Source organism: Sceloporus occidentalis, unplaced genomic scaffold (genome assembly GCF_023333645.1).
Source record: "Sceloporus occidentalis isolate IW3139 unplaced genomic scaffold, rSceOcc1.0.p SCAF_362, whole genome shotgun sequence".
Lineage (NCBI taxonomy): Eukaryota > Metazoa > Chordata > Lepidosauria > Squamata > Phrynosomatidae > Sceloporus > Sceloporus occidentalis.
Window position 1 is genome coordinate 175,654 of NW_028317342.1, and position 27,952 is coordinate 203,605.

General features: G+C 40.5%; 1 protein-coding gene across 1 annotated transcript; it reads left to right on the top strand.

Annotated features, from left to right (window-relative positions):
- Positions 1–17,743: 17,743 nt before the first annotated feature.
- LOC149273626 (RNA-binding protein Raly-like) lies at positions 17,744–27,868 on the top strand. Its single transcript, XM_089506082.1, has 6 exons — positions 17,744–17,999; positions 21,354–21,426; positions 24,040–24,087; positions 25,866–26,026; positions 27,339–27,452; positions 27,714–27,868. The coding sequence occupies exons 1-6, from the start codon at positions 17,744–17,746 to the stop codon at positions 27,866–27,868; spliced, it is 807 nt and encodes a 268-aa protein (XP_089362208.1).
- The last annotated feature ends 84 nt before the right edge of the window (positions 27,869–27,952 follow it).

Consider the following 27,952-nt stretch of genomic DNA (forward strand, 5'->3'; position numbering starts at 1 on the left):
AAATTTGTCTTTGTTTCCCATTTAGTGAATATTGACAGTGTACACTGAATAGGGCTAACACACCATGAAGAATTTAAGATGCCGGTGGAAGTTGGTCCCGGTTTGCATCTATGTAGCAAAGCAATTAGGAGCCATCTTTTAATAAATTATGGACTGGGTTTCCCAGAAGATGGCTTTTTAGAGTATTTGTTTGTCTACATAGAGGTACACATAAATGAATTCAGTGTTGATTGCTCCATATAAACTACTCGTCCCCGCACATGGGGTTTGTGTGCGGAGTAGGAAAGCCGCTGGTTCTCATCCAGAGATTTATGGCTACCAAAATGCGCTCCATGGCTCCGGTACGAGGCTCACGGTCCAGGTAATTCCACTGTGCAGTTTGGTTGGTAGATCCATGAGAAGCCCCAGATGTTTAAGAATCAACAATTTCAAATCAAAAGTCTTAAAGGTGATGTCCCCATGTACGGCGATTTCTTCTTTCTTCTGGCTGGTGAGATTAAGGGGCGGAAAGTTTCTCTACTCTGGAAGCCCAAGTGCAATTCATAAAATAGGTTAGGTTAATTAACAGAAATCACAGATCCATAGGGAGATGACCCCCGGCCAAGGAATTTCATGTTAGTAGTTCAGAAAATCTATACAGACTTTGTAAACACTCTTTTTTTCCCCGATTATTACTTACAGTTTGTGTATGGTAATTCATACCCTGCCGAGATCAGCAGGTTATAAATTAATATTGATTAAAATCACACCTGACATGGAATATTTTGATGCTCAGTTAAATTGGCTGCAATAATGTTATGTGTATAGCCCTCGACCTGAAGTGAAGATTGTTTTCCCAGTGATATTATGAGAATAGATAGCTAATGCCTTCAACACACACACTTAGGAACTCTCACGGTTTAACCCCAATCTCAGTGTCTCGGGGTGAAGGGGCAGATTCTCAGAGTCATGTGTTCTGGAACGGACTCCTTCCTTTTCTAAACTGCTGTGATCATATATAAGATTCCCAGTTGGCGCTTTTGCATTCATTCATAGAACATTCATGAATGGGCTATTAAATAGGTAATATTTCCAGATCATCAGTGTCGGCTCATTAAGAAAGTTCCCAGGTATGCCCACTACGGTGGTAGAAAGTAAGATCAGGAGCCAGGAATGGATAAATAAAAGAGTTCAAGCATGCTTATTAAAAAAAAAAATATCATTTATAACAGTTATGACGGTTGGAGAATAGAGCTTCTATTTATCATACACTGTTCTAAAATAAGAAAATTGGGTCACATTATGAGGTCTCCTGGTTATTATTTAAATATTGAAATTATAGCCGTCACTCAATGAGATCTCCAAAGTGCCAATGCATATGTTGGTTAACGGACATCCGCCGATCTATAATTTTTCAAGGTCACCATAATTCCAACGACTAAAGGTAGAAATTTAAGTAGAAGTAAAATCGCATTCATGTGACCAACATACCTGTGAACTCTTGAGGTTTGACCTGGAGTCTCCAGGTGGAGTTTAGCTTCTTTGGGTCTTCGGGTCAGTTTCTTTCTTTCTCCCAGCAGGTGGGGGAGGGGTTTTTCTATGCTTACTCCCCACCCACTTAAGGATGTCTCTATGCAGCAAGTCCCACCCCCTCATCAAGCCACTCCCACCGAAGAGGGGTAGCGAACCCTGGGAAATGATGCAATATCTGGTTATATATTTGTCTCCTCCTTGAAGAACCTAAGCCCTGTTCGTAACAATAACTAATAGAAAACAACAACTACATAAATGGTATTAAAAACAGACAAGCTTATGTATAAATAGTCATTTTCGTACAAAGCTTAAAATGTGGTATTATCACTTCAGCAACCTATGGAGCTTACCTGCTGATTGGAGGTGATAAGAACACATTTCCAAAATATGTAACATAATCCCTTTTTATACATAAAAGTAGTTTATTCTTTTCAGATGCTAAATACTGTGTCGCTGGATGTAATTAAACCTCTAGCAAAGCGCATGGACCCTAGAAATGTGAAGAACATTAATAATAGCCAGGGCAATGCACTCCCACTCATCCCCCTGGCATCGGTCCTGTTGCCCTGGACAGATTGGCTTTCTTCAAAAACACCGCGGCTGGCGAACCTGTGCCAGCGCGTAATTACCTTCAGCAAAGGCTGCTTTTGTTTTAATTAAAGCTACAAACGAGCCTCCAGCAGATGGGAGATGGTTGGTGTTTTCAGAAGAAATTGTGTTTACTTGTAACTCTTTCTTTGCTGGAGTAGAACATTTTCTTTCTGAAATTGGCAATCTTCCCCAAAAATATTGGAGAAACGCGGTGAATCAGAGGAAGGTGCTTAATATTTTTCACTTCACAAGAATGCAATAAAAAGCTAGAAAAAGCGGCAGTAGCTGAAAGTTTTATTTGGCATTGGAGAATTCATTCATTACAGGGGACTAGTGATAATTCCACGTGTTTCTTGAAATGTTTTTTGGGGAGGTTTTCTATATAATTGGCACACGGTGACAATAGTCCTGCCATAATTACATTGCTCGCCTCAGTGGTGGCAGCAGCCACGTGAACCAAGGACCTGGATGTTGATGGTTGCAGGTGTACGGCATTTTTTTAATCAGTCGTATGTTAGCCAGCCTACAATATCCCATTTAAAATTATTATTCAAATATTGGAATTATAGCCAACACCGGCCACTGGACATCCGCTGATTTTAAATTTTACAAGGGCACCATAATTCCAACTACTAAAGGATATCGCAATTATGGGACCAACATGCCTGGTGAGTCTCGTTGTTTGACCTGGAGTCACCGGGGGGGGGAGTTCTGCTTCCCTGGGTCTCCGGGTCATTTTCTTATTTCTCCCGGAAGAGAAGTTATTCTATGCCATCTCTCCACCTACTTAACTCACAAAGCCACGCCCCTTTGTCAAGCCACTCCCCCAGAAGAGGATGTACTCCGGGTAGCCAGCCCTGGGAAGTATTGTTAACCGATCATGTTATGCTGCAGTAGCGGCATTGGCACCATAAAGCCTCGTACAAAGCAAACAATTTCCAGAAATCGCATCTTTTCAACTTTTCTCTTATAATTAACTTGCGTGAATGAACTTGAGTCTCATGCTTTTCTAGGGTCAAATAAAAAAAATTCACTTTGTGATATTTTTTTTTTTTTGGAAAACCCAACTGTTTTTTGACAGTTTTTCTCATCTCTCGGTGATTTAATCACGCTGCTGAGAAATACAATCAACCTGCCTGCACAGCTCAGCAATCTGCAGCGAGTGGCCCATTAAATCATTTAGAGACAGGACTACACTTTATCATCCTGTACTAAGATCAGATAGCGTTAGGAAAAAAAAAAGATAGCGGGGGGCTTTACCATCTGCATAGAGGTGTTATAAATAAAATATACAATATACTGTATGTGTGTGTATAACCCATTATCCACAGCGAAAGAGTAGGACACAAAAAAAGCTATTTTAAAACTATAAAAAAATATATATATATATCAGAAACATATGAGCGCCAAATCACAAAAAAGCTTTTCCTCCAAGAACGCAAAGAAAGTCTAAATGTCTAAACTATATCACTTCTTGGCTTCACTATTCACTATGAAGGGCCAAAGTTACTGAAGGAAGCTTGGCATGCTTCAACCTTTTTCAGTGTCTCCGCTCATTAAAGTATGCATTATGCAGGGCCAGCTCAGCCCTTCCAGTAAAAAAAAAAATCTGCTGTAGTCGGCTTTTCCGAATAAATATTGAAATAATGGATTTGAAACCGCAACTCTCCTGCAAACGCTCTGGCAAACTCTCTCCCCAAAGTTTCTAAATACAATATCCTAAATTAAACATTTCAGCATGTAGCCCACGAGGTGTAAATGCCTCTGACATTTGCCCTTCTGCGTATTATTTAAAATATTTTCATGTACTTAATGTATTGTAACGATGTACACACTGGCATTCTCTAGAAATACATTTTATTTTTCTTACATTGCTGTGCCATCACCTTTATAATAGCTCCTATTAGATGCCAAATGGGATTAAAAGGCTTAAATACACAGCCTTTACGGCACAAATGATGTCTTGTACACTGGGCACATGCTGGGGGGAGTAAGTTTGGGTGTAGACTACCCTTACACGTGGGGTATCTGATCTGCTGATGGAGGTTTTCCTCTGTAACGGCAAAATTGAGAAACCCCTAAGGGGGGACTCACTATAGGGCAAGCCATTTACTATTCGCCTATTCCCAACTCCTTGTATATTCATATTCATTCATTATGAACCGTTCGCATCTTTCATAATTCTTAACGAGTAAATCTGTAGGTCACTTAACGCGCCGAACTGTAGGAGGTTGGAATGGGTTCTGGATAGCGGTTGTCTTATTAGCGAAAGCACAAAGGATAAAGTATCTCAGTTTGGATGAGTTTTCAGCACCTTCCTAGCTTGGAATATGATCATTACAAAGGGTGTAATTTTAGTTTTTTTTGTAATTTTGCTGTGTGTAATACATCATATACATCATATACATACATACATACATACATACATACATACATACATACATAAATTTTTCACAGAATTTGGACTTTCATCACATACTATCGTAAGGCTCACAGCGTAAACAGAGGTTCCTCCTTTAAATAAGTCTCTTGATTTTATTCCGAATAGACCAAAGAATGCACAGATCTTGGCTTTTTAGTCTACAGTGCTTTTTTACACATCAGCTTCTGAATATTTCAGCTTGGCTCCCTGTTCTATATGGTTTGGCAGATGTTCTTCAATAATCAGTGGCTTGAAATCTGTCTCTGCCAGATGCAGCCGACTCGCTTGCGTCCCTCGTATTGACCTGTTCTGGTGAGCTTTTCCTACTTATCCCTTGTGTTTTGCACCCTATACGACTGGCTGGTTTTCATCCACCTGCATAAACCGATGCTTAACATAAATGGTGATTTACTGACTCGGCTAATCGTTTTTCTGCATAAAATAGAAAACTGCAGTGGTGCCCCCCAAACTTCTAGTTTTCTAGATGGACAGAGCCAAGTTTGCATTCTTGAAAAGTTCCTGATTAACGTCACTGCTATAGTTCTCAAAGCCATGTAGACAATGACATAACGTTAATACGTTTTCCACGCACTTCTGCGTTGTCTAATTCCCTCACCTTCACCCATTCAACCTCCATGCAAACCAGTTTTCTTTTTTTTTAAAGAGGTACATGCTGTTTCAAATTCACTTGTATTTTAAGAAAATAATATACAGTAATATGACAGAAGTAGATATTTATGTGGACGGCTGTATTCTGTTTAATAGTTGAAAGATTTGATTCTATAGTTTGTATCATGCTCATCAAGTGTGGGAAGCGAAAGAATGAAGGGATATTCCAAGTTAAACATAAACCAAAAATATTCCCTTAAAACAAGCCAGAAAAAGGCTTAATAATGAATCTTTTTTTTTTTTAACCTTTGGCTAAACCCAGAATAGGCAATTGTGCTAAAACACAAAAAGACATATTCTACATTTGTATAGAAGATTGTGCAATTATTGTTCTTACATTTACCTCCATGCACCATTAACTGTCTTTTTCAGGTTTGTTTATATACTATCCGTCTACATACCACACGCCTTTAATGAGTGAAATTGATCCATATGCTCATTCTAGAGGCTTAACACACTTGTGACCGGTGCTACTGGTCTTCACTGAGTGGAGAGATATGAGGCATAGTAGCTTCAGAACAATTTAATTTCACAGCAATTTCACAAACACCACGTGTAGGCAAATAAAATAGCTCTGTTAAATAAGCTAATTTCATTTTGGTGACAGGTTCACTTTAAAAAAACATTAAACTGACACTTGTATTTACTGTAGCCACTGGATATGATACAAAATAAAAATAACTATCAATATTTTCCATTTATATAAATATATTTAGTTTCATGGCGTAAGCAATTGGCCATTCAAGCACCAAATAAAGGATATGCATCCTATTATCTTATTCTTTACCCCTGTCCAATTTGATGTGATCATGCTAGGCCAGCTGTGGTTTAGGTGTGAGGGCAGCCATTGGGGATCTCCTGGAACACAGGACAAACCCAAAAAACTGCAGACGTGTTTAGTGACTCATTTTAAAACAACATTTCAACCTGTTTTTGTAGGCGTTTCTTCAGTGTTCCTGGTATAATTAGGACCTCAAACTTGGTGGCATCTTCTGACCTATGGAGGTGTCTAACATAATCACCGTTAACATATGTCACAATCACATGTGTCTTGATGACATTTCTGACATATAAGTCTTTCAATCATATGGAGATCTAGCGACATAACTTGGATATCAGGGTCTTCCATTGAGTGGGACAAGTCATTGTGGCCTCCATGATCAAGTTGCTAAACACTTCCCTTTTACAAGCATATTTTGTTAAAATGTTGGTGAAACATATGTGAGTCCCCAAAGAACTTTCCACATTTAGAGGATTGATGACCGATCTGGTGATGAAGTTGGATGGATCTACTGCGGAAGAGTTAGTGATGGTTTTATGATAGAGATGAGCTGCCAGGGGTACCTGTTAGTGGATTTTTCACCAAAATTTAAAAACTTTCATGGGCTACTGAATCCCACCCAGCACAGTTGGGTCAAACTGTAGTCCAAGTCCATAGGTGAACAGGTGGAAAAAAACCATCCATTTTGCAATCAGTAAGATTAATATTTGTAATGATTAAATAAAATATATATTTGATTTAAATTTCCCGTTCTCAGGATATGCAGAAGTATCCCTCCTGATTAAGTTGCGTCTAACCCATAGTTGGAAGGCAGAGTGAGATGCGTCCCAGGCAAATTATAAATTCAGATTTTTGCCACTAGCTGCCGATGAACTCAGCTTCACCTATAACCTCTAGCTTTTAAACTGAACATATCCAAAACCATTACACTGACAAATTTGAACCAAAATCAACCATATCAAAATCTAAACATAAATCCCATCGAACACATCTGAACCAGAAGAAAGCGTGCTTAAGCCAATACGTCCTGACATAACTAGAGGATGAATGGTTGTTTTACATTGAATGTCTTCATCATTAATGGTGTTCTTCCATATTCCGGTTGACATGGAAGTGGACCTCCACAGAGAATCTGATGAATGTCAGCTGCTTAGATATCACAACCTCACACTGCGCTGATCAACTCATCTTGGTTTTGGGACAAAACCAACTCTCCAGCATATTTTTTTTCTAGTTTTGATGTTGACTTTTATGTCTACTTTCAGAAGCTAAGGAGTGGCTCCAAGTTGACATAACATGACCAGAATGTTGGCTGGCATCAACGTGTGCACCAGTCAAGAAAGACACCATAACAATCTAAAACAACGAATGATTCTCAGGAAATGTAGGGTTTAAAGATATGTATACTATCTAATGTATCCATCTCCACACAAAAAAGAAAGTAAATACAATATTAACGTTTCTTCCTGGGCTTCATGGTGATTTCTCACCACTGATGTAAGGTGGCATCAATTGTTACAATTATCTGCAAACATCTCTTTATATACATTCTAGTATCCTATTGGTTCTGCCTGAAGTAATGATCCAGGTGTTCATTCCTCCCTTTGATTAGTTCCTATTATGCTACACCGTACCAATCTTCTAATTCCAGTTCTGTACCACTTAAAGAACAAATGAAGCAATTTCCGTGGTCAGGTCCCCTATTGACTCCCTATAGCAGACCACATGCTGAAGACCAAATTTAATGTCCTTGTTAATAAAACAAGCAGTCACTTGCAGCCACCAGCAACACCAAGAGTGCAGAACACACCAAAATCACCATAGATGATACAATTTGATGGAAGATCCACCTTCCTTGCAGGTCACTTGGCATGTTTTCCTTTGGATCCAATGCCATTCATGCCTAAAATCCTCACCTTCCCTTTGCTTGCCTAGACCTGAACACTAAAATCACCTGTATGTTTAATTAGCCCCAACACATCCCATGCATGTGCCTGAATCTAGGTTGATTCACAAGTCACAGGGGAAACTCACGACATGAGAGGTCTGAAATATAATACAATTCCCAAAACTTCTTAACATCAAAATAATTGGCTGCTGTGTCTTGTTCTTTTTTCTAGCCCTGGGTGAGCTGGGGTGAGGGGGCTGATAATCGGCTGTGTGAACTCAATGCCTCTTTTATGCTGGGTTGAAGGCCAGCAAGGCTTGTGGCTATGCGTACACTCGTAATCAAAGTTTTTTTGTACTGAAATGAACACACAGTCCGAGGCACGCTGTGTCGTCTCAATAGGGTGTACGCATGCTACAAGCTGAATTGTATACTGATTGCCGGTAATGCCACTACACTGATTCCTTCTATCTGTTGGCTAATTACTGCTGTTTTGGAAAGGTTGGTTGATACCCAGGGGATTATGTAGAAAAATCATTCTGATGCAAAGATTTAAAAGTTGTCTCATCGCCATAGCAACATTTCTAATGTTCCTGATGTCAAAATCTTTTTCAAAAGAGCCTTTCATCAGAATTGCTTTTTATACACAGCCCATACATTGTCTCTTTCACTAATCTGTGGTTATATAATAACCAGTAATATCTTCAGGTAATCAATAATGTATTTGAGACTGTAAATTCTCCTGGAGATGGAAAACATGTAATTTTTTTTATCTAAGCCCTTAAAATTGGCATTTGTATTGAACATAGCAGAAAATGCCAACACATAATCAGGTTGGGGGATTAAACATTAAAAAGATGAGCATAAAACATAATAAAGACAGGCAGTCATACTCTGGAACTCTTCAGGGTTGACCTGGAGTCTCTGGGTGAAGCTTTGCTTCCCTGGGTCTCCTTGTGACTTTTTTTTTCTCTCCAGTTAGGGGAGTGGTGTTTAGCCACGCCCACTCCCTGCCCACTCAAGACTGTCTCTTGCTAGCACTGGCTTGACAGTGGGAAATCCGGCCCCCCTCATGGAACCACTCCCCCAAAAGAGGGAAAAGCTCTGCGGAGCCTGCCCTGCAGACAATGCTTGCTTAACACTTACAATATAACAGTACATTAAAGGTAATAATAGCAATGCTGATAGATGTTTTTTGGTGCTGAATTAAATTATAGTTTTATCTCACATGTGACACTTGTCCTTTGGAGCTGAAAACCTCAGTCCTTGCATCTCAGCTGTGATCAGTTACTAGCCGATTTATTTTTCTGATAATCAGTGGCTACTAAATTCCCACTTTATTTTTACGTGTACTGGTAGGCGATCGTCTCATCAGCAGGGTCTTTGCATATTTTCATCAATTCACTTGTTCGGCAGCCTTCACTGGGTTGAAAATAACAGAGGTCTAAGAATACATTCCTTAAAATGAAAAAGAAATAAAAAAATTCTTTTAGGAGGAAGTGTAAAAAAATTTGATTTGAGTCACTTTTAGCAATGGACTGAAATAATATATTTGGACCCATCATCATCCTTAATCCATTTAAATGATCCATTTTAAGTTTTTAACATAGTACAGGACTGCGCAAAGTCCTCTAACATATTCTTATGTTTATACCAAGTCCTGATGTGAGCTGTTGGAGGTAGCCATTGCCCCCTTAACAATCAGCGTTCATTGTGCTACCTTATTTCTTCTTTGGTAATTACTGGCCTGCCATCCTTTCCATGCCCACGCATCATACAATGTTTATTATGTTGCCTGCTCAGGGGGGAAGCAGAAAGTACTGCCGACTCACTATCCTGACCTGGCCTCTGATCAGAACAGCAGGACCCCCAGAGCATTGACAGCTGTAACTATGGTGGACTCAACATACACTGCCAGATCGGTTTAACCCCAGCCATACCAAAAAATAAGCAGCCATCTGTTCGGTCACTTCTGCAGATGCAATAAAATAAAATCATTATTTAATTCAGCTATATATCCTGCATCGCTGTCAATCAAAGAGGTTTATTTTACGATAATAAGGGACAGATGGGGAAGATGACACAAAATGATTTTTCAGAACTCTGAATAATATTTTAATGGTGGTAATAGTGATGTTTTTTTTCCAGAATTCTTTTTACTTGGTAAAAACATCAAAACAACGCACACACAGCTCTGATGTCATAGATCAGGGTTAGGGTTCCCTGGGGGTTGGACTAGATCCCAAAAGCAAAAAAAAAAGGGATAGAAATTGCTGAAGGAATTTAATAGCCTTTCGCAATCTCATAATCCCCAGCACAAACCTGCAAACCCTGGAAATTCATCCACCCAAACTCACCCTGTAAGACTCTTTTTGACCTCCAGTTCCCTAGAAAGTACAGCAAACAGATGAAAATATTGATGTAAGAAGTCTACAAAAGAACGGCTAAGAAACAGAGGCAAAAAATAATAATTTCTATGTAAAAAATAAATTACACTGATCTAAAAAGAAACTAACACATGAATGGTTCATCGGGGTTTATGGTAATTTTAGTAATCAATTTAGAAATAATGTGAAGCTTTTTATGTACTTACTTACAGGCTATTATAAATAATCTTATATTATGTAAATACCAAAAATTACAAGATCTGACCTAAAGGAGGTGGAAGAGCAGCCGTGTAATGTGTTTTATTGTAAACGTCTTACATATACATTGTTCTCCTCCAGTATGCATAAAGCAATTAAAGAGTAATTTATTTTATTTCCATAATTTAATTTATAAACAGATGTCCTGCTCTTTCTATGCATGTGATTATGGGTTTTAGGCAGGGGAGGGCTGGGGGGCAAGTTTAGTCAAGTGGCCCGTTGCGCCCCCGAATCAGTCCACCATCCATGCCCATCTTTCCCTGATTTTCTAATTCATATTGATGTAATGTAATTGATGTCATCATACATGGCACACCTGAAGCCACAATTTAATGCCACTAATCTTTTTTAATAAAATATGCAGAGAGTAAATAACACAAAACCTTTACTTTTCCTCTCACTGATTTCTGGGCCTTGAAAGTTTTGTCCTCTGAAGTGACTACACATTCAGGAAGGCGTTTTATCTCTGTATAAGTAAAAATTAAATAGTTCTATTTATTCCTACACAAAGTAAAGTGCCAAGAAACAGATGACCAAATACACACCAGGACAGGCTCTGCCACACCAACACCCTAATCTACACAAAACTTAAAAAATGCTTTCCACACTGGTTTGTTTTTTGTGTGTTTTCCCCCTTGCGTATTGATGCCCCAGCCAGGCCCCTTCATTGGTTTTAATGTATTCCCCCCACACCCTTCTGTAATGCCCCATGTACATTTGTGCCCCCAGCCAGTCCTCTTTGTGCATTTATGCCCCAACACCCTTGTGTATTGATTTATGTGATGTCCCCAGCCAGCCCCTCTCCCTTTTGTATTGATTCCCCCAGCCACCCACCCCCTTTCTGTATTGATTTATGTGATGCCCCTTCCACATATCGCGAGTTGGTTATTCCAGTAAGGCCACACCCACTTCCAGTGCCAGTCCCTTCTTCCCAGCTTCTTGCCTTAACCCCTACGGTGGGTTACCTGATGTGGAAACCTGTAATGATGAGGGGTATATACTTCTGGAGGATATCTACCATGTTTCTTTTTCATCTCCAAATCTGCGATGCCTTAACTGTTGCGTTCATTATACTAAAAGACCGTAAAAGTAATCTATAGAATATTCAGCTGCTGAAATATTCCAGACCTACACCTGTATTTCTTTTATTGTAGGTCTATAGAAGATCTGTCAGTCTTCATAATCGCTCATTTACAAAATTAATTAAGGACATAGGGTATTCATTACGCGCAATCTAACAAGAATTTGTAGCGCATGTATGAGGCGAGATAAGGATATAGGTTCCAGAAGGGAAATGGTTAGTCTGATAATTGCAGTTGTCAAGGGCAATTTAAAACAATTCTACTTGTTAGGTGTATCGAATTAAGCAAATGCTATATTGGTGTGTGTGTAATTACCAAATTATTCTGTCTGCTAATTGCATTGCATCACCAAAAAAAAAACCCCAAATGGTAACAGTTAGTCACCATGGAAACAGATGAAGCCTTTAGGTCTCACTCCTTTATAGGGATGCTGTTGTCATGGAAACACGGACTCAGCCCTTTTTCTAGTTAATGGGAGACAAGAACGGAGTTTCAGCTGAACCCGAAGAACATTGTGTCTGACCCTACAAGACTAATACTATAATGATGTGAATTCGCACAGTTTACTCGGTTTCTCTGGGTATTCTAGCACCAGGATATCCGCAGCGAGCATGGGTTTTGTTTGCATTCTAAATTGGGTTGTAAAGGAGGTAGTTATAGAGAGATGTCTTACAACAAATATAAGGGGTTAATGGAACTTGGTGGAGGTTTCATAGGGTCTTTTGGCTGACCCTATGGTCTTGGTCCCAACGACTCCCGTGGTCCTGGCTGGGGCTTTACTGTGACCTTTCACTGTGACTCAGAAACGGAAGGGCCCTTCAGTCAAACCCATATGGCAAGCCTCAGCACACCATCAAGGTGAACCATCTCCCCTTCTGTTAGATGACCAGGAGCGCAGAGATTGACCCTGTTGTTCTGACGCTGGTTACAGAGAATAGATTCAAGGTGCAGCGGGGCTGAGTTGAACAAGAAAGAGTGATAGTACGTATTGCGAGGTTACATGGAGCAATGGGATGCCTTAGATAATGGTCTGTATCTGCAATAATATGGCTTACACGGTCGATATGATGGGGTTATATATGGAGGAATGTGTGGCATTTACAGAAGAGATACACAGAGCCCTAGGAGATGGATATATCATTTTACTATTATTATATGTTCCCCATCTAAAAGAAAATGATCAACACAGAATTCTGACGTGTTAACATTCTTTCTGCTCGTAAGGATATAAATTATTGGAAATAAGGGTTAAAGAAAAAGCTCAAACAACAAAATCCAGTTTTGTTTCCCCTTTCTGTTCTAAGCACAAAGGCTGTAATGACAAACAAAGCTGCCAAGGCACCCGAGGACAGCACAGAATGGCGATGCCCCACCGGGTTTATTGGCTGAGACCTCGCGAAGCAGCCAGCACGGATCAGCCACACACCATTTACATATGTTATTGTCACAGTTACAATGGACTACCGGTGAGAAGCGACGACGATTAACTCTTCATCTCCTGGAGCATCTGTCAGATGGAAAACTAGCCCTGTTCTGCTTTTCCTGCTAAGTGGCCCGAGGGGTACACCGTGCATTGTATCCGCCCCGTACTTGCATGGATATAGGGAAAGAATACAATTTAAATATGAAGCACATTTAACTCTTCTGAATTACTATTAAAGCAAAGATAGCTGTAAGAAAAGACAGTAAGAAAAATTTCCATTGAGACTTTTTGAAATTTTTATTTTTAATTATTTTTCCCCCTTATAATGTATTTGCCAGGAAACAATATTCTGCCGGTTTTGTTTAAAATAGTCTCAACACATTGACTATCCTATGTATTTATATGTATACCTGGAGACTCTCCAAGTTTGGCCCGGGAACATCTGGAATCACAGCTGATTACCAGGTCTCTGGGGCTCCCTTTGATTTTTGGGCAGTTTATGAGATTTTGGCCAAGCCAAACATGGGTCATTGATGCCTACACAATCAGGGGGGCTAAGACCTCACATGGGTATGAACGTACACATTTGAGGACCAATAGACTTCACAAGCAATTGTTATACCAGTTGGTATGATTTCATTGTGTCCTCCAGACACAATGTTTCTTGTGTGTTTTTAACTGGTATATTTAACTGGACTTCATACTTTAAACTGGAAGTTGTGGCCCCCACCTTGTCTTAGGCATACTATGCATTCTACGCTGCATTCTATGCTGTCGGTATAAAGGGCTAATGATTAGTCACATTAAGGTCTAAGGTGCATATGTAAAAAATAAATTGATATCATCATTACAATCCTTTGATTTAACAGCTCATTATCAGCTCGTTAAGATACAGATGAAATGGAATAATCATTAATGGGACAGAAACTGCCAACAAATGGCATTCAGAAATGGTCTGTTAGCGTTTGAAGTCTGAACACAGAGCAATCCTGGTGTCATCTTCTGACACCAGATGACTTTTACCTTGATGTTATCCCGCTGCCGAGCCATCATTAAAGCTTCAAAGGCATTACAATGGAAAGTTCTTCTTAATATCACAGGAGTTAACTGTAGCCGATCTGTATGACCACAAAGACCACATAACTTCAGCCGAACCGCAGTCTGTCGGACTCAAGAATCCATTCCACCTAAGCCGTGCTGACCGGAGGGGGGACCTGGCCAACGCTTAACTCTCAAAACAGGAGTCAACTCGCAGACCCCCATGGCTCTGGCTAATACATTTGGTCAATGGTGGGCTTTGTCATTGCCGTATCGATTCATCTGGAAGCCAGAAATAGGTGTATCCATAAAGATCAATACCAAATAAAAAATATATATATATATCAACATATCAGTGACTGTTCTTAGCAGGCTCGCACATGGTAGATGCGTTACACAGATCAATGTCTCCAAGGCATCAGTTAAGATCATATAATTGGGTGATTTAGTAATACATCTTACATCTTGTCAGGAAATGATCTTCATTTAACAAGCCATCGGTTCAGCGACAAGCTTTTTTTTTCTTTTTAATACTTAATTGATAACTTATTTAACTACAGATTGCACCAAAAACTATCTTTTTTTTTATACAAGAACACATTTTCCATTGTCATCCATTAATGACTTTATTTTTTTTTTTATGTTTCACATAAATTACAGGAAACATCCACACATTAGTTCGGCAGAGATTTTAATGCTCTTAATGATGCGATTATACGACCCATGTAGGAGCCCCCGTGACCGGCAGCTTCTACATCATTGCAGATGATTGTCAACTCGTGTGATGTCATTTATGGCACTGTGAGAATAAAATCAAAATTACAGCAAAAATAGCTTTTTTTTTTTTTTTTTTTTTTTTTTTATGAAATACAGTTGAGTTTTAACATGAAACCTTATATCTGAATGTGGTCAAACTAATGATGCACCGTTAATAAGTAGTAAGGTAATTCTCTACATAGAATCCACATGATGGGCTATCAAATGGTATTTAAAGAGACTCAATGTCAGCTTATTCAGTAAATTCCTAGGTTTGAGAATTTGGGTTTTTTGGGTACGCAAACGGAGGATGCCATGATACCAGTTTATGCCACCATAGTAATTCTTCCTTTGGAAAAATAGCCTCTGTGTTTGGTATCAAGAATACATTCCCCGTGGCAGAAAGGTTTTTGAAGCCAGGTCACTAAGTAACCACCTGACATTATGATAGAACAACGCATTACCGGTGGCGTTGAGTTTAAATGGGGTCTGTGTTTGGTGTGGGAGGCGATCGTTGAGAGAAGGCTTCACAAGCATAAAGAATGCAGTCCTGAAATGACTCGCTGCAGATAAAATGAAATATATATAGTTATTGCACATTCTGATGGGCCGTAGCACAAAACTCGCATACATTTTGTCCGTTTCGTTCTTTCCTTACACTTGTCAAGGAATTCTGTACGATGCTGAGGCAAAATATAAAATAACCTTGGGATTTCACGCTTTATCTGAGACGGGTAGGTGAAAAGATGTTGCAAATATACACGTAGAAAGTATGTATTATAAGAATGCGAAGATCTCAAAGTACTTGCTTATGCCGGGATCTAAGAATATAGTGAAGGGAGGCTTTAACGGAAATGTGACATTAAGGCATTTTGGACAATAAAAAAAGTTAGAAGAATATAAATAGATTTATTTTTTTATTTCTGAAACACTTAAATTTTATGGAACACTGTAAATGTATGATTAATAGACACATAACATAAACTAATATTGAGAAATACAGGATGGTGATGGCATCTGATATTTTACATTAAGATAATGGTTGTCCAAGGGAGGATGTGTAGGTGGAGAAGAGTAGATGTCCTAGAACCCTGAGGAACACCAACAGATAGCGGTAGGGAAGAGGAACATGTTCTCGAGTAGGAGGCACTAAGGTATGAGTTGAGCCAAGAGACACCCATGAGAATGAAGGGTCTCCAGAAGGGAAGGCAGGTCAACAGCGGCAAAGGCTGCAGAGAGACCCAAGAGTAAGGGAGAAGTGACCTTTTGTTTTAGCGGCTGGGTGATCATTAGTTGTTTCGCCGAGGGTTGTCTAAGTAGGGTGTTGTAGAGGGTGAAGCAGAGTGGTAGAGGAAAGCGGTTTCCTTTTCGATTAAAGACTCAATCCTCTCTTGGATGAATTCAGCCATATCCGTTTTCCTTATTATCACAGAATTAAAGATAAAAATATACTGGCCGGTTAGGCTAAAGAGGTCAGGTGCATGTTGGGAAATATTTAATTCCTCTTTAAACCCAATACATTTCTCTCTAATGTATGTCTTTATCTTTAAGTGTAATTTTTTTGTTCATCAGCTTTTGTTTTAATTTTTTTTTTTGCAAAAAATTCTAAAAAAAAAAAAAAAAAAAAAAAATTCACATAAAGGTGGCATTTTTTTTCGTTTTTATGAGTATCGGGCTCCCCAAATACATATGCTGCAAAGGAATGAAGTGTTGCTTAAGAAGCATGTTTCCTAAGTTTTGAAAATGGTTTATGTTCAACGGATCATTGAAAAATCTGCGCGTTTTGTGTTTCCTCCTTATGGCTATTTAATAAAGCAGCATCTGCTTGGTTACTAGTCCCGTGGTTTCAGATGTGTCTAGCAGCCTGTATCAGATGCACAGGGTCTCCAGCTGACGTTCGCACTGGCGCCTTCGAATTAAATGTCTTTACAGCTGGACCATGGAAGACGTGATATCAGAGATCGCCGTGTACCAGCTGGTGCCCACTCTCTGAAGAAGGCATCATGTGTAGGGTCAGATGCTGTCTAATCATACTCCAAAACACACTTTGGAGTCTGGGAGCATATGGTAGACATACAAAAAAAAGACGTTTTGGAGAGAGCAAACAAAAGACGTCATTAATGTCACCAAGTCACCATTTGAGTTTAGAATAGAAAGTGTCAAAATATTAAAGCCACTGCATTGGAAACATAGTCATAAAATATACATCATACATTAGGTAGTAATGCATGTTATATACAAGTGAGTGTTTAAATATCTTAACAAGGAATGACATGTTGGCGTTTGTAGTAGATGGTTTTGTTTAAAAAAAGCTATTTTTAATCAATGAAGCCAACAGCGTCTTGGAAACAATTGAACGTTGTTCAAGTGGTAGGCACCGGGGAGCGCTCTCAATCTATTCTCCACTAGCAATGGGACTCAGGATCAAACGCTGCCAGGACTCGTGAGTGCCAATGGCTAGATAGAGCAAAGCGGGGGGGGCTGGGGTCCTTCATATATTTCAATCAAAGGAACAGATCTTTTTCCTTTAAGGATCCACATTGTTAATGTTCTATCATCTATTTCCTTCTGTCTTCACTAAGTGTTGTCTGCTATAAGACACTCTTGACTAAAGATCTTCTTATGAATGTGATGGGAGGGTAATTTGTAACCCTCCTATTTCCGCTAATTTTCTTGAAGAAAAAAAAAACATTCAAACCTGTAAATTCTGTAAAATGTACTTCTCACTTTCATGATATGGAAGAATTTTTGTTAATGGTCCCTCATATTACCCCTGGATTCCTTATACCAGCCACCCTGCCTTGCGTTCTCTGTGCCTCCCTTTGCTGCATTAAACTCTTCTTTCAATGTTAATACTACGTTTGTGTCTCCTCTCTGTGTTGCTCATATATCAGTTTCTAATCAGCCTTTAATTTGTGTTCAGCATTAGGGGGAAGATGTCCCTAAAAGCCGCCACCAGCAACATCACCAACAAAAATGACCCCAAGTCACTAAATTCTCGAGTCTTTATTGGGAACCTAAACACAGCCGTGGTGAAGAAGAGCGATGTGGAGTCCATCTTCTCCAAGTACGGACGAGTAGTTGGCTGCTCCGTGCACAAAGGATATGCATTTGTACAGTATTTGAACGAAAGGCATGCACGAGGTGCTGTTCTTGGTGAAAACGGGCGAGTCCTAGCTGGACAGACCTTGGGTAAGTGGAAATTTCCGAACTGGGAATGGTTTTCCATCATTATTTACTTTGACAAATTCACGTTATGTTAGCGGCTTCCCACAGTTACGACTATACTTGGTATGGTCCATGGTGCTGAGAAATCCTACAAGTACTGTTTCTGGGTCAATATGTATGCTTGACGGGTACATTCCAAAAAATACAAGTTACTGTTACTCTTGCAATGGATGTTTCTATAAATTGTTGAGTCTACAATTAGGACAAAAACAATACTGGGAGCATCCAATAGAAAATAGAATATCTCACCTGCTTGTGTCCAATAGGTCACCTGCAGTGATAAAATCTCAATCTCCCTGTTAAATTAAATTATATTAAGATTTTTAGTCAATTGTACAAAGTAAAACATCAAAATGTATGTATTTACGGTGAAGTCAGATTTTAACAGAACTTGACCAACTGTAACATTTGTCTGATGCCTGCGGGCAACGCAGCAAATTAAATGTGACAGCAACATGGTAACTCTTGCATTCAGCCGAAAATTTTATTTTTTATTCACCTAGTTAAAAAAAAAATATATATGATAAATATGCCACAAATATGTATTGGGTAAAAATTCTAATATTATTTATCCACATTATGGTAGTTGCAGCCATTATAGTTGTCTGGCCAGCTGGTGTAGGTTGGAAAGTCGCAAACAGTCCATAACTAGGTGTGGGAAGACCAACCTTGAGAATAGTCAAAAGACAGTGACCATGGAGGAGAGAGGAAACAATTGAATATTGTTTTAATTATTGCTGTGATAATTTTATTTTATCCCAGGAACCATTGGTGCTCAGTCATCTGACACTCAAAGTGATTAATACACCAAGGAACCTTTAAACCTAGACATCCTCCTCTTCCTTCTAATCTTCCTGTAAAAATGACATGCTGCTTTATCCAGCTACTACTCAGATTACAAGTCTGTCACTTATGTAGTGATGCAATAGTTGGTGTGTGATGCCATCAAGTAAAACACGTGTAACAAGCTGCAAGGTCCTGATTAACGTCCTTAAGAACTTTAGAATTCATCCACAGAACGTGGTAACTTCTTGCCATGCAGCACTATACAGCCATAGAGCACCACTTTTTTGACCATGGCATCAATGCCAGCCAAGCCTTGCCACCCCCATCCAGTCTTCCAAGTTTACAGACAACAGTAACAAAGAATACATGTGAAGGTGCAGTTAGTAACATGACAATTGATTAAATAATTCAACCTCAAAGTGTTAACGGAGCTGCTATCTCTGATGGTATTTATAATAACTATTTCTGCCACTTTAGCTTGTTCGGCCGGCTAGCATGCCGCTGGCACAGACAGGTCCCTGTGGGGTTCAAACCTACGGCATGCACAGTAAACCTGGCAGCCACCACCAAAGTGATCAAGCGGCATTTATCCGTGAAACATTGTTTGTTTCGCCGAACGAAGAGCATCAATGAAGCAAACGCTGGTTGCTTTGCTTATCCACGAAGGAAAAAAATGGACGTAATTGCTTTAAAGCTGTGTAAGTCTCACACGTGTTCACCCGCGGCTACTTGTAAAGCCCTGAGCGGTGGAACTTTTTCCCTTTGATATCATCCAAGTAAACATTAGAAGATGGCATTGACAGTTTGACTTAAACAGGAGAAGCGCTCTGAGAGACAGAGGAGTAAATTATCCAAGCGGCTCCCGAGGAGGCTTTAAATCTGTCTCCGTTAGTAACACGGGGTACTTCTGGATATGATGTGTTTGCCCTCCATGGCCTGGCAGCACCTGCTCTAATATACGGCGGGTTCTCCCTGGGCTGGCGCAGATAGCTGTACCAAGATTACAGTATAGGAGCTCCCGTCAGCGCCGTACTATGATTTGCATGACAGCGGATAGAGCTCATAGATCAGAGAGGCCGCAGCAAGGTCAGCGCTGGCGGCACAATCAGGGGAGCGGAGGCCCAACAATTTATGTCTTTACATGGGAACTGGAGTCAGCTACTGACACAAAGCTGTATGGGTATAACTGGCTACGCTATACTATATATACTATAGTGAACAGTAATATACTGCAGATAACGAATACTCTGCAATCTATTAACGTCTAAAATATGTATATAGATACGTACACTACTGGTCAAAAGTGACTCCAAACTTTTGAATGGTTGTGTATGTTTATAAACGTGTACACTTTTTTTTTTTGGAATATCCTTAGTTACTGTGATCACAAGTACACCGGGGCAGGCATATATTAAAGAGCAAACTAATCTTGCAATCTGGAAAAACTACAGTATAACGTATTGTCTGCCTTAATCTAACGGGTTTGTGACCTTCTGCTGTTAGACCGCATCAATGCATCATTAGAGTCGGCGCACACACAAGGAAGGCGTTCTTTTCAGCTACTTTCTGGCAGAACAGATGTCTTCTGCTGAGCATGGAATACGTCCGCCTCAATGTACACAGCGCTGAGGCTCTGGGGGGGGCTGTCATAAACAAGGCCCAACATCCCAGGGGGTCCCTAATTGGGTCAGCAAACCATATTATTCTTTACCTATTTAATTGGGGGGACAGGGTGGAAATATCCGCCTCGCAATTAGGCCAAGTAAGCCAATGCCTAGGGCAGCTAACCCAGGGCCACATTACTAAAGGCCTTTGGCCTGAGTGGGCGACTGGCCTCTGTAGTGTGCTGGAGCATTTAAAAAGCCTGTTGGGGAGATCAAACAACTCTGCCCTTTTACACAAACATCTTTTACTTGTGTCTGACAGCAGCCCACCAGGATATAATCTGCTGTTCTGGTGCTCCGCACTAGACAATAGCTCTAGACCCACTTCTGTGAGGACGCCTACGAACCGTGTACCTTCTACCCTGCCTGTTAGAGGAGGTGAAGCAAAATTGGGCTGTAGACCTGCCGCCGCAACGGCATGCAGACCATGTTGGTCAAGAATGAACGCTCAAGTCAATGCCTGCTATAGAGAGTTGTGGCATAAGTTTACTATACGTTATCAAGAACCAACCCCAGTGGGCTTTTGCTGTAGGAAGAGTTTAGTGTGATTTCTTCAGACATCTTACACATTCAGCTATATATATTATACAGAGACAACTCAGACCTTCTTTCTGAAGAAACCTGCCAGTGTTGACCCTTCATAATGAATGGTGAAGTGAGGGAGTTGAACTCACAACTCTCCTACAAAGTCTAGAGAACAAACCCCATTGAGTTGAGGTGAAGACTGTATTTTTACACTGGCCCTGGTTCCCTCCAGCACAAGGCCCTTGTGCTCCTTCCTAGATTGGTCAGTTAAAGCCAATAATGTAAAGAATAAACTACAGATGGTTACTGTCTAATTAAAGTATTTATTTTTTTACCCTGACAGATATTAACATGGCGGGAGAGCCGAAGCCCAACAGACCCAAAGGACTAAAGAGAGCAGCAGCTGCACTGTATAGGTAGGATATACCGGTACTTCAATGGAAGAACACTTCTTGCTGTTTACTGCAATTCTTAATGTTAAATAAAGGGTATTGTTCAGGTATCTGTAATGATATTGGGTTGCATTTGAAGAAGGGATTTCTTCAAATCAGTCAGTTCACTAAAGGTTGAGTCGTGGAGGCTACCTCAGCAGGATGAAAGAGATAAAGAGAAATGAGCATAGAGCAGGTGAATGTATAATCATGCTAGACTTGCCACACTAGTCATTAACTGGAAACTCCTGAAACGATTTGTCATAATGGGTGTGTGTGTGTATATGTGTGTATATATATATATATATATATATATATATAATTAATTTTTGGAGAAGGTTTCTCAAGGTCACTTAACACCTTTGAGGGCTTTCTATGAAAACCTCACAACGTTCCTTTGTGACATAGGATGGCATATAACAGCTATCATTAATGCGGTGATCTACAAGGTGTAACAGTGCTTGGTGTGAGTACTATTACACTGAAGCCATTTAAGTGTCTGAACAGAAGTTTGTGCGTTTGTTTCCTGTAGTGTAGCAGATGACACTACAGGAAACATCAGACACAGTAAAAGAGGTCCTGTAGGTTTTGTATAGACCCTGTTTGTCCAGCATTTTAGCATTCCAAATGCAAAATTGCTAAAATGCTTTGGTTAGTAATTCAAATAAGTGGGCTTATGAGGTAAAATCTCAGCTTTATAGATCCATATAATGGAGGGCACCAAGTAAATCATGTTTTTGCCTTGAGTTTGACAAGCCCAATAGAAAAAGGCATATGGGAAAATGTAAATGTAAAGCTTTGAAGTTATGGAATTTATGTGTGGGATTTATGTAAAGTATCAAATTCAACGCTTAGAATGAATGCAAGCCTTTGATGACACGGGTTTAGTGGCATCCCTTGACGAAAAGGGTTAACCATCAGTAATTATCTTTTAAAACCAATTAGGAAGGCCAAAAGTATAAAAAAAAAAAAAAAAGAATCGGTAGTGGTTTTCAGTAATTTTAGATGCAATTAAAATAATTATTGGATTTCTCATATTAAGGATTTATCATGGGCCTAGTACACAAAAAATCTAATCCCATTAAGTCATAAAATCCTGCAGCTTTGAATATAAATCACAGCGTCTTCGAGACAGCATTGGTTAAACAGTATTATCACGGTGAACAGAACAACTCACTTTCCTCTATAAAACACATTACGATGCGGCACCTGGGGCCAGTGAATTTATTGCCCAATTCTACGATGGGAAATAAAGATAGAACACAATTAAAGGGACAGTCGGCCCACCAGCAACGACTATACTTTAAACTATTTTAATATGCAATCTTTGGCCTGCGTTGAAAAGACAAATCTAAAAGTCACATACCTTTAGCAGAAGCTGCAGCTCCAGGGCTGCAGCACAAAAGGCCATTTTTGTGAAACGGATTGGTTGATAAAAGAAACCAATCAGTGGCAGGGAAGCACTACCCCTCAACAGCTGGCAAACACATCTCCTACAAGCCAAGTATCGGGGGGGGGGGGCAGGAAAAGAGCCTAATGCATTTGGGACGATTCTGCAGAAGACCAGCAGTGGAGGACTGGGGCAAGTCAGGGGGACACAAGTCAGAAAGTTGGGGACACATCCATATATCAGCAACCTCCATATACAGCACTGCGCATGCTTAGATCAGTACCCCAATGGGTCCCGGCTTAAAGGGGAATTGGTCCCATTATAGCGTTAAACCCAACTAAATTATGTTATTGAAAGCGTCTCTAGCTGTCGGGACTGATACATGATATCGAAGGCAGACTCGCCTGTTAACCTTGAATACCAAATAGTAAAGAGAGCTTCGCGAAGGTCACAGCTTTGTGAATACCCGCGTGACGGCCTATATATCATACTGCGGGAACTATTTACACTCAATGAATTGTTTGATCAATGAATAAACGGGAGCCGTCCTCTTCAAACCTACCCATCATGTAGATATATAGTGTAAGCATCTAATTTATACATGTTGCTGGCCACACTTGTTCTAAACAATAAATGGCTTAATAAAACTTATACATCCCGCTATTGCAGAGACATTTTTTTTATAGATGCTTTGTTTTTAATGTTATTATTTATAAGTGTTTTTCGGACCCAAATCCCTCTGTCCCCCCTTTTTGTTCCCCTGATGCCCCTCTTTTCTATAAGCTCAGAATGTTTGCTGGGTATGAGGGCATCACGGGGTTCTACAGCCCGAAAAGCCACAATAACGTGTTTATAAACAGCATGGAATGCATTTATAAATTAAACTGTGTATATCAAATACATCGTTAGGTAAAAATCTGAGTCGGGAGGTATTAGGATGACTGGCGTATACATTCAGTATATATAGATATTTTCAGAGTAATCGGAGAGAAGCCGGCACATTGTGGAAGACAATTTGAAAATGTATTTTAGAGATTTAAAGAATGTGGTAGATACATGGAACGACTCTCTGCTGGGTCAGTGGAGGCTGATAGACTTATTGATCTCTTTTGGAAGGGCTTGAGATAACCTGTATACACATTTATATGGAAGGAAGCTTTGACCCGTGGGCTTACGATCTAACTTCCCCTTATCTTTTTATCTTGCAGCGGCTATGATCTTGACTTTGATTACTATCGAGATGACTTCTACGAGAGGTGAGTGAAGCCATGCAGATGCACTCCGACCTATTTTTATTCTCCATCTCAGTGTGAATTGCATTGTAACCGCGGGGGGCTGGGGGGAGAAATCAGAGGCTCACGGAAATAGAATCACATCTACGCGTTGTCAAGCAGCCCAGCGGGAGGTCCGCCATGTGGATTAATGCAATCGATCATTCCAACAAGCTCCGCAAGAAGGATACACATAGAAAATTGTTAACATAGATTGAATAAACACAAATTGTATGTTATGTAACACAATGCATACAAAAAAAACAATTACAAGGTGCAAAAATGTATTGCCATATAGACATAAAATAACCCTTTGAGAACAGCACAGAAGTGTTGCCTGTTTCTATCACCTTCTAAAGGGTTAATTGCCAGTATTCGTTCCGGTCCGAAGCAGTAAAAATAGTCAGATTTTCCCTATATTAGTGTTTTAGTCATCATGTAAAAATGTCTATTATCTGGAGTATTTAATATTCCAATAAGTTACATTTTCCGGCTTTTACATTCGCCGAGTATCGCCAGGGCACGCGTGTAAATTGGCCTCGGTGGAGGTTGCGTGGGGTAGCTGCTGGCATGGAGGAAGTTGTAACCCACTTCCTGTGTGTATCTAGATAGTTCCACCACCACCCCCCCCCGATTGGGACACCTGTGTTCAAGGGTGTGACAAGAGACGAGGGGGTGGAGCTACGCCTCTCCCAGTCTCTCTGGGTTAATAAAGGGGAACCCTGGGTCGCGGGAGTGTGGTTGGAGAACGACCTACTCCCCAGACCGCTCACCGACGTCAGCAGGACCTCCCACACGCATCCCGTAAAGGGGGCTCCGAGTACCCAGAGCCAGAAAGTATCCATGTACGGGGCTGACCCTGCCACTGGCCTACCCCAAAAGTGTTAGGGAGAACCTTACTGGAATAGCCACCCCGCAATGCGTCAGGAGGTAGCCATCTTTGATTCCTTATTAAATGGTGTAGAGCCTCATCGCATGAGGAATCGGATTAACTTTAAACTGCTGCATTTTCTAAGCTGTAGTCTTCTAGTGTTTCTAAAAACTACCGACATTTCCTTTAAAATGGTGAACGAAGGTTGGAACTGGCCAGCTGGTCTACGCTGGCTTTCATGGCCATCCGTAAATAACTGAGGGTATGATGAAGTTAACCCTTTCCGCTGTAAGACGGCGGCAATGTTAACGCCTTATGCATTTGCTGAAAACAGTCTGAAAACAGTTAACCAGCAGCAAAGCATCATGTGAAATGATATAGAGCCACAGCTCCCCCTACTGGCATCTTATCAACAAAGCAGGTCCCATTCATGCTAATGAGAAGATATAGTTAGTGAATGACAGAACACGGCACTCAAGACAGAAAATCATTTCACACCTATATGAACAGCTTGCTAGAAACTTGATAGTTTAATAATAGATCCCTGATTTCCTAAGTATGACATCACATTGACAAGAAAAGGTTAACCTACTTTAACCTAGGTTTTTGGGGATGGATTTGCTAACCTTAAAGTGAGACTTAAGGTCCAGAGACATCTTAGGAACAGGAAGCTTGGAGAACATGCAATCTCTACCGCCATCTGCATTCTTTTATGTCTGAAAGTTGTATGACATCACAAGTACAAATGACATCATGGTATATTGGAAACCTTAGTACAAGAACTCAACAAAAATTAATTAAGCTTGGCAACAATCTGCATTTTACAAACAAAATATAAAAATGAATTGTTGTGTAAGGGATTGTTTTTTCAGGCAATTCTGTCTCTTTTCAGGCTATTTGAGTATCGAGGCAGGGTGTCTCCTGCTCCTCGGGCAGCCCCGGCTAAACGCCCACGTGTGACGGTCCCACTGGTACGACGGGTAAAATCGGCACTGCCGGTCAAACTGCTGGCCAGGACAGCAGCAATGACAGGGAACGCAGCCAGACTAAAACGTGAGTGATCGTCCAGCCTACAGTACTTTCATAAATCCTAGAACCCAGAAAATACATTAATTCACCCATCCTTGATCTTTTCGGACCCATCTAGTACTTCCTGATGTAAAGACTCAGACCTTAATCGGTTGTGGGTCTCGTCTTAGATAAAGGGGCCATATGCCTGTCCCATTTATCAGCCTCTACCACTTCTGATCATACCTGGGAACTTCTGGGCTCTGGCTACCCGGAGCCTTCCCTTGCGGGACGCGGCCAGGACTGCCCACTGACGTCAGCGGGCGGTCCCATGACGTCAGCGGGCGGTCCCCACTGACATCAGTGGGAGGTCCCCACTAACACCAGTGGGAGGTCCCCCATTTAAAGGGAAAATGGGCGGGGAGCGGGGCATTTCTTTTGTTTCCATAACTGCATGAAAACACAATGTAACACTGCCGGGGAAATATTGATATAAAGATTTTCTGTTCCAGTACATAAACAACCAGCAGAGAGAATAGGGAATTGGGGGTGGAAATGGCATTTTGATGAACGTAAAAGAACGAGGAAGGTGGAATTAAAGACACCTAAAGTGATCTCTCAGTCCCCCTGCTGCTTTCTTGGATACTCTTCCAATTTCAGTCCCACTGTTGCGATTCCTTCCATTTTCATCTCTGGTCCCAGTTCCTGCAGTCGCTGGATTATATTTTACATCCTTTCTTGTAACATGAAGGGGAGGCAGCCTCGCTCCACCAAACTCCACGGGCTGGTAACGCCTGTGGTCAGTCCCTTCATGTCTATCTGACCATTCCTACCATTGGCATGGAACGTTGGTTGGAACCCCTTAAAAGACTAAAAATTCTCTGTAATTCCTGTGTCTCGGGGAGATGTTGAATCTATCACATCTTACGTTTCTTTTATACATATTACTTAACAGTGCTATATCGTGTGGCTCTTCTTTCCACGTGTCTCTGTATTTTTGGTACTGATATATATTATTTCTTTTTGGACCTTTGATACCCCATGTACGTCCCACTATTTTTGGCCCTTGAGTATGTTTAAGCCTATTATGCCTGGGCCCTAGCATAGAAAATAAATCGGTGATAATGGGTGATTGTGCCCTATTTTTGTACTATTTGCAGCATGTTTGGTATATTGGTACATATTATTTTAAATCTGCCCTTTTTTCATTGGCCGCCATACATTTCTTTTCTGGACCCTATTATTCTCTTAATAAATATCACTATTACTTGCTTTCAATTCATTTTAACTTGTTGGTTTTATTTTTTTGGCTACGGTATACATTTAAGCAAGTCTTACTTTTTTTTCCTGTTGCTAGTGAGAAGCAATGAGATCCAGACAATTAAATCCGAGCTCACGCAGATCAAGTCAAATATCGACGCGCTGCTCGGCAGGTTGGAGCAGATAACGGATGAACAAAAACCATGCGCAGGTTAGTGACTGGCAGGTCGGAGAGGATTTAGCCAGGAATAGAATGAGTATAGGAATGAATAGGAATAGTGTTAAATGTGTTGGAATTAAGGGGTAGCGGGAGGAGTAAGAATGAACATAATTAGCTACTTTGATGATAAGGAATGTTTGATCGTATTTGGTTTTCATTAAATTTGTTAAGGTTATAATTGATCGGCTGAAAACAGACCTAGATCCTGCCATGTCCTATCTGACCTCTGACTTCTGTCCGATTCCCTGTCAGCTCTAACGGCCAGGAAAAAATCAGACTGCAACCGGAGTGAGTTTTCACAAGATGACAGCACGTCGGAGGCAGGTGACACAAACACAGATGAGCCACTCAACGGGGAAGAAGGAGAGGACCTGACACAAGACATCTGCACGGATGACCTGGTATGAAGCAAGGGATCAACCGAGGGAGGGATGTTTGAGGAATGAGCGTCAGATTGGGAATGGGGGAAACATAAAATAAAAAGTGATAGC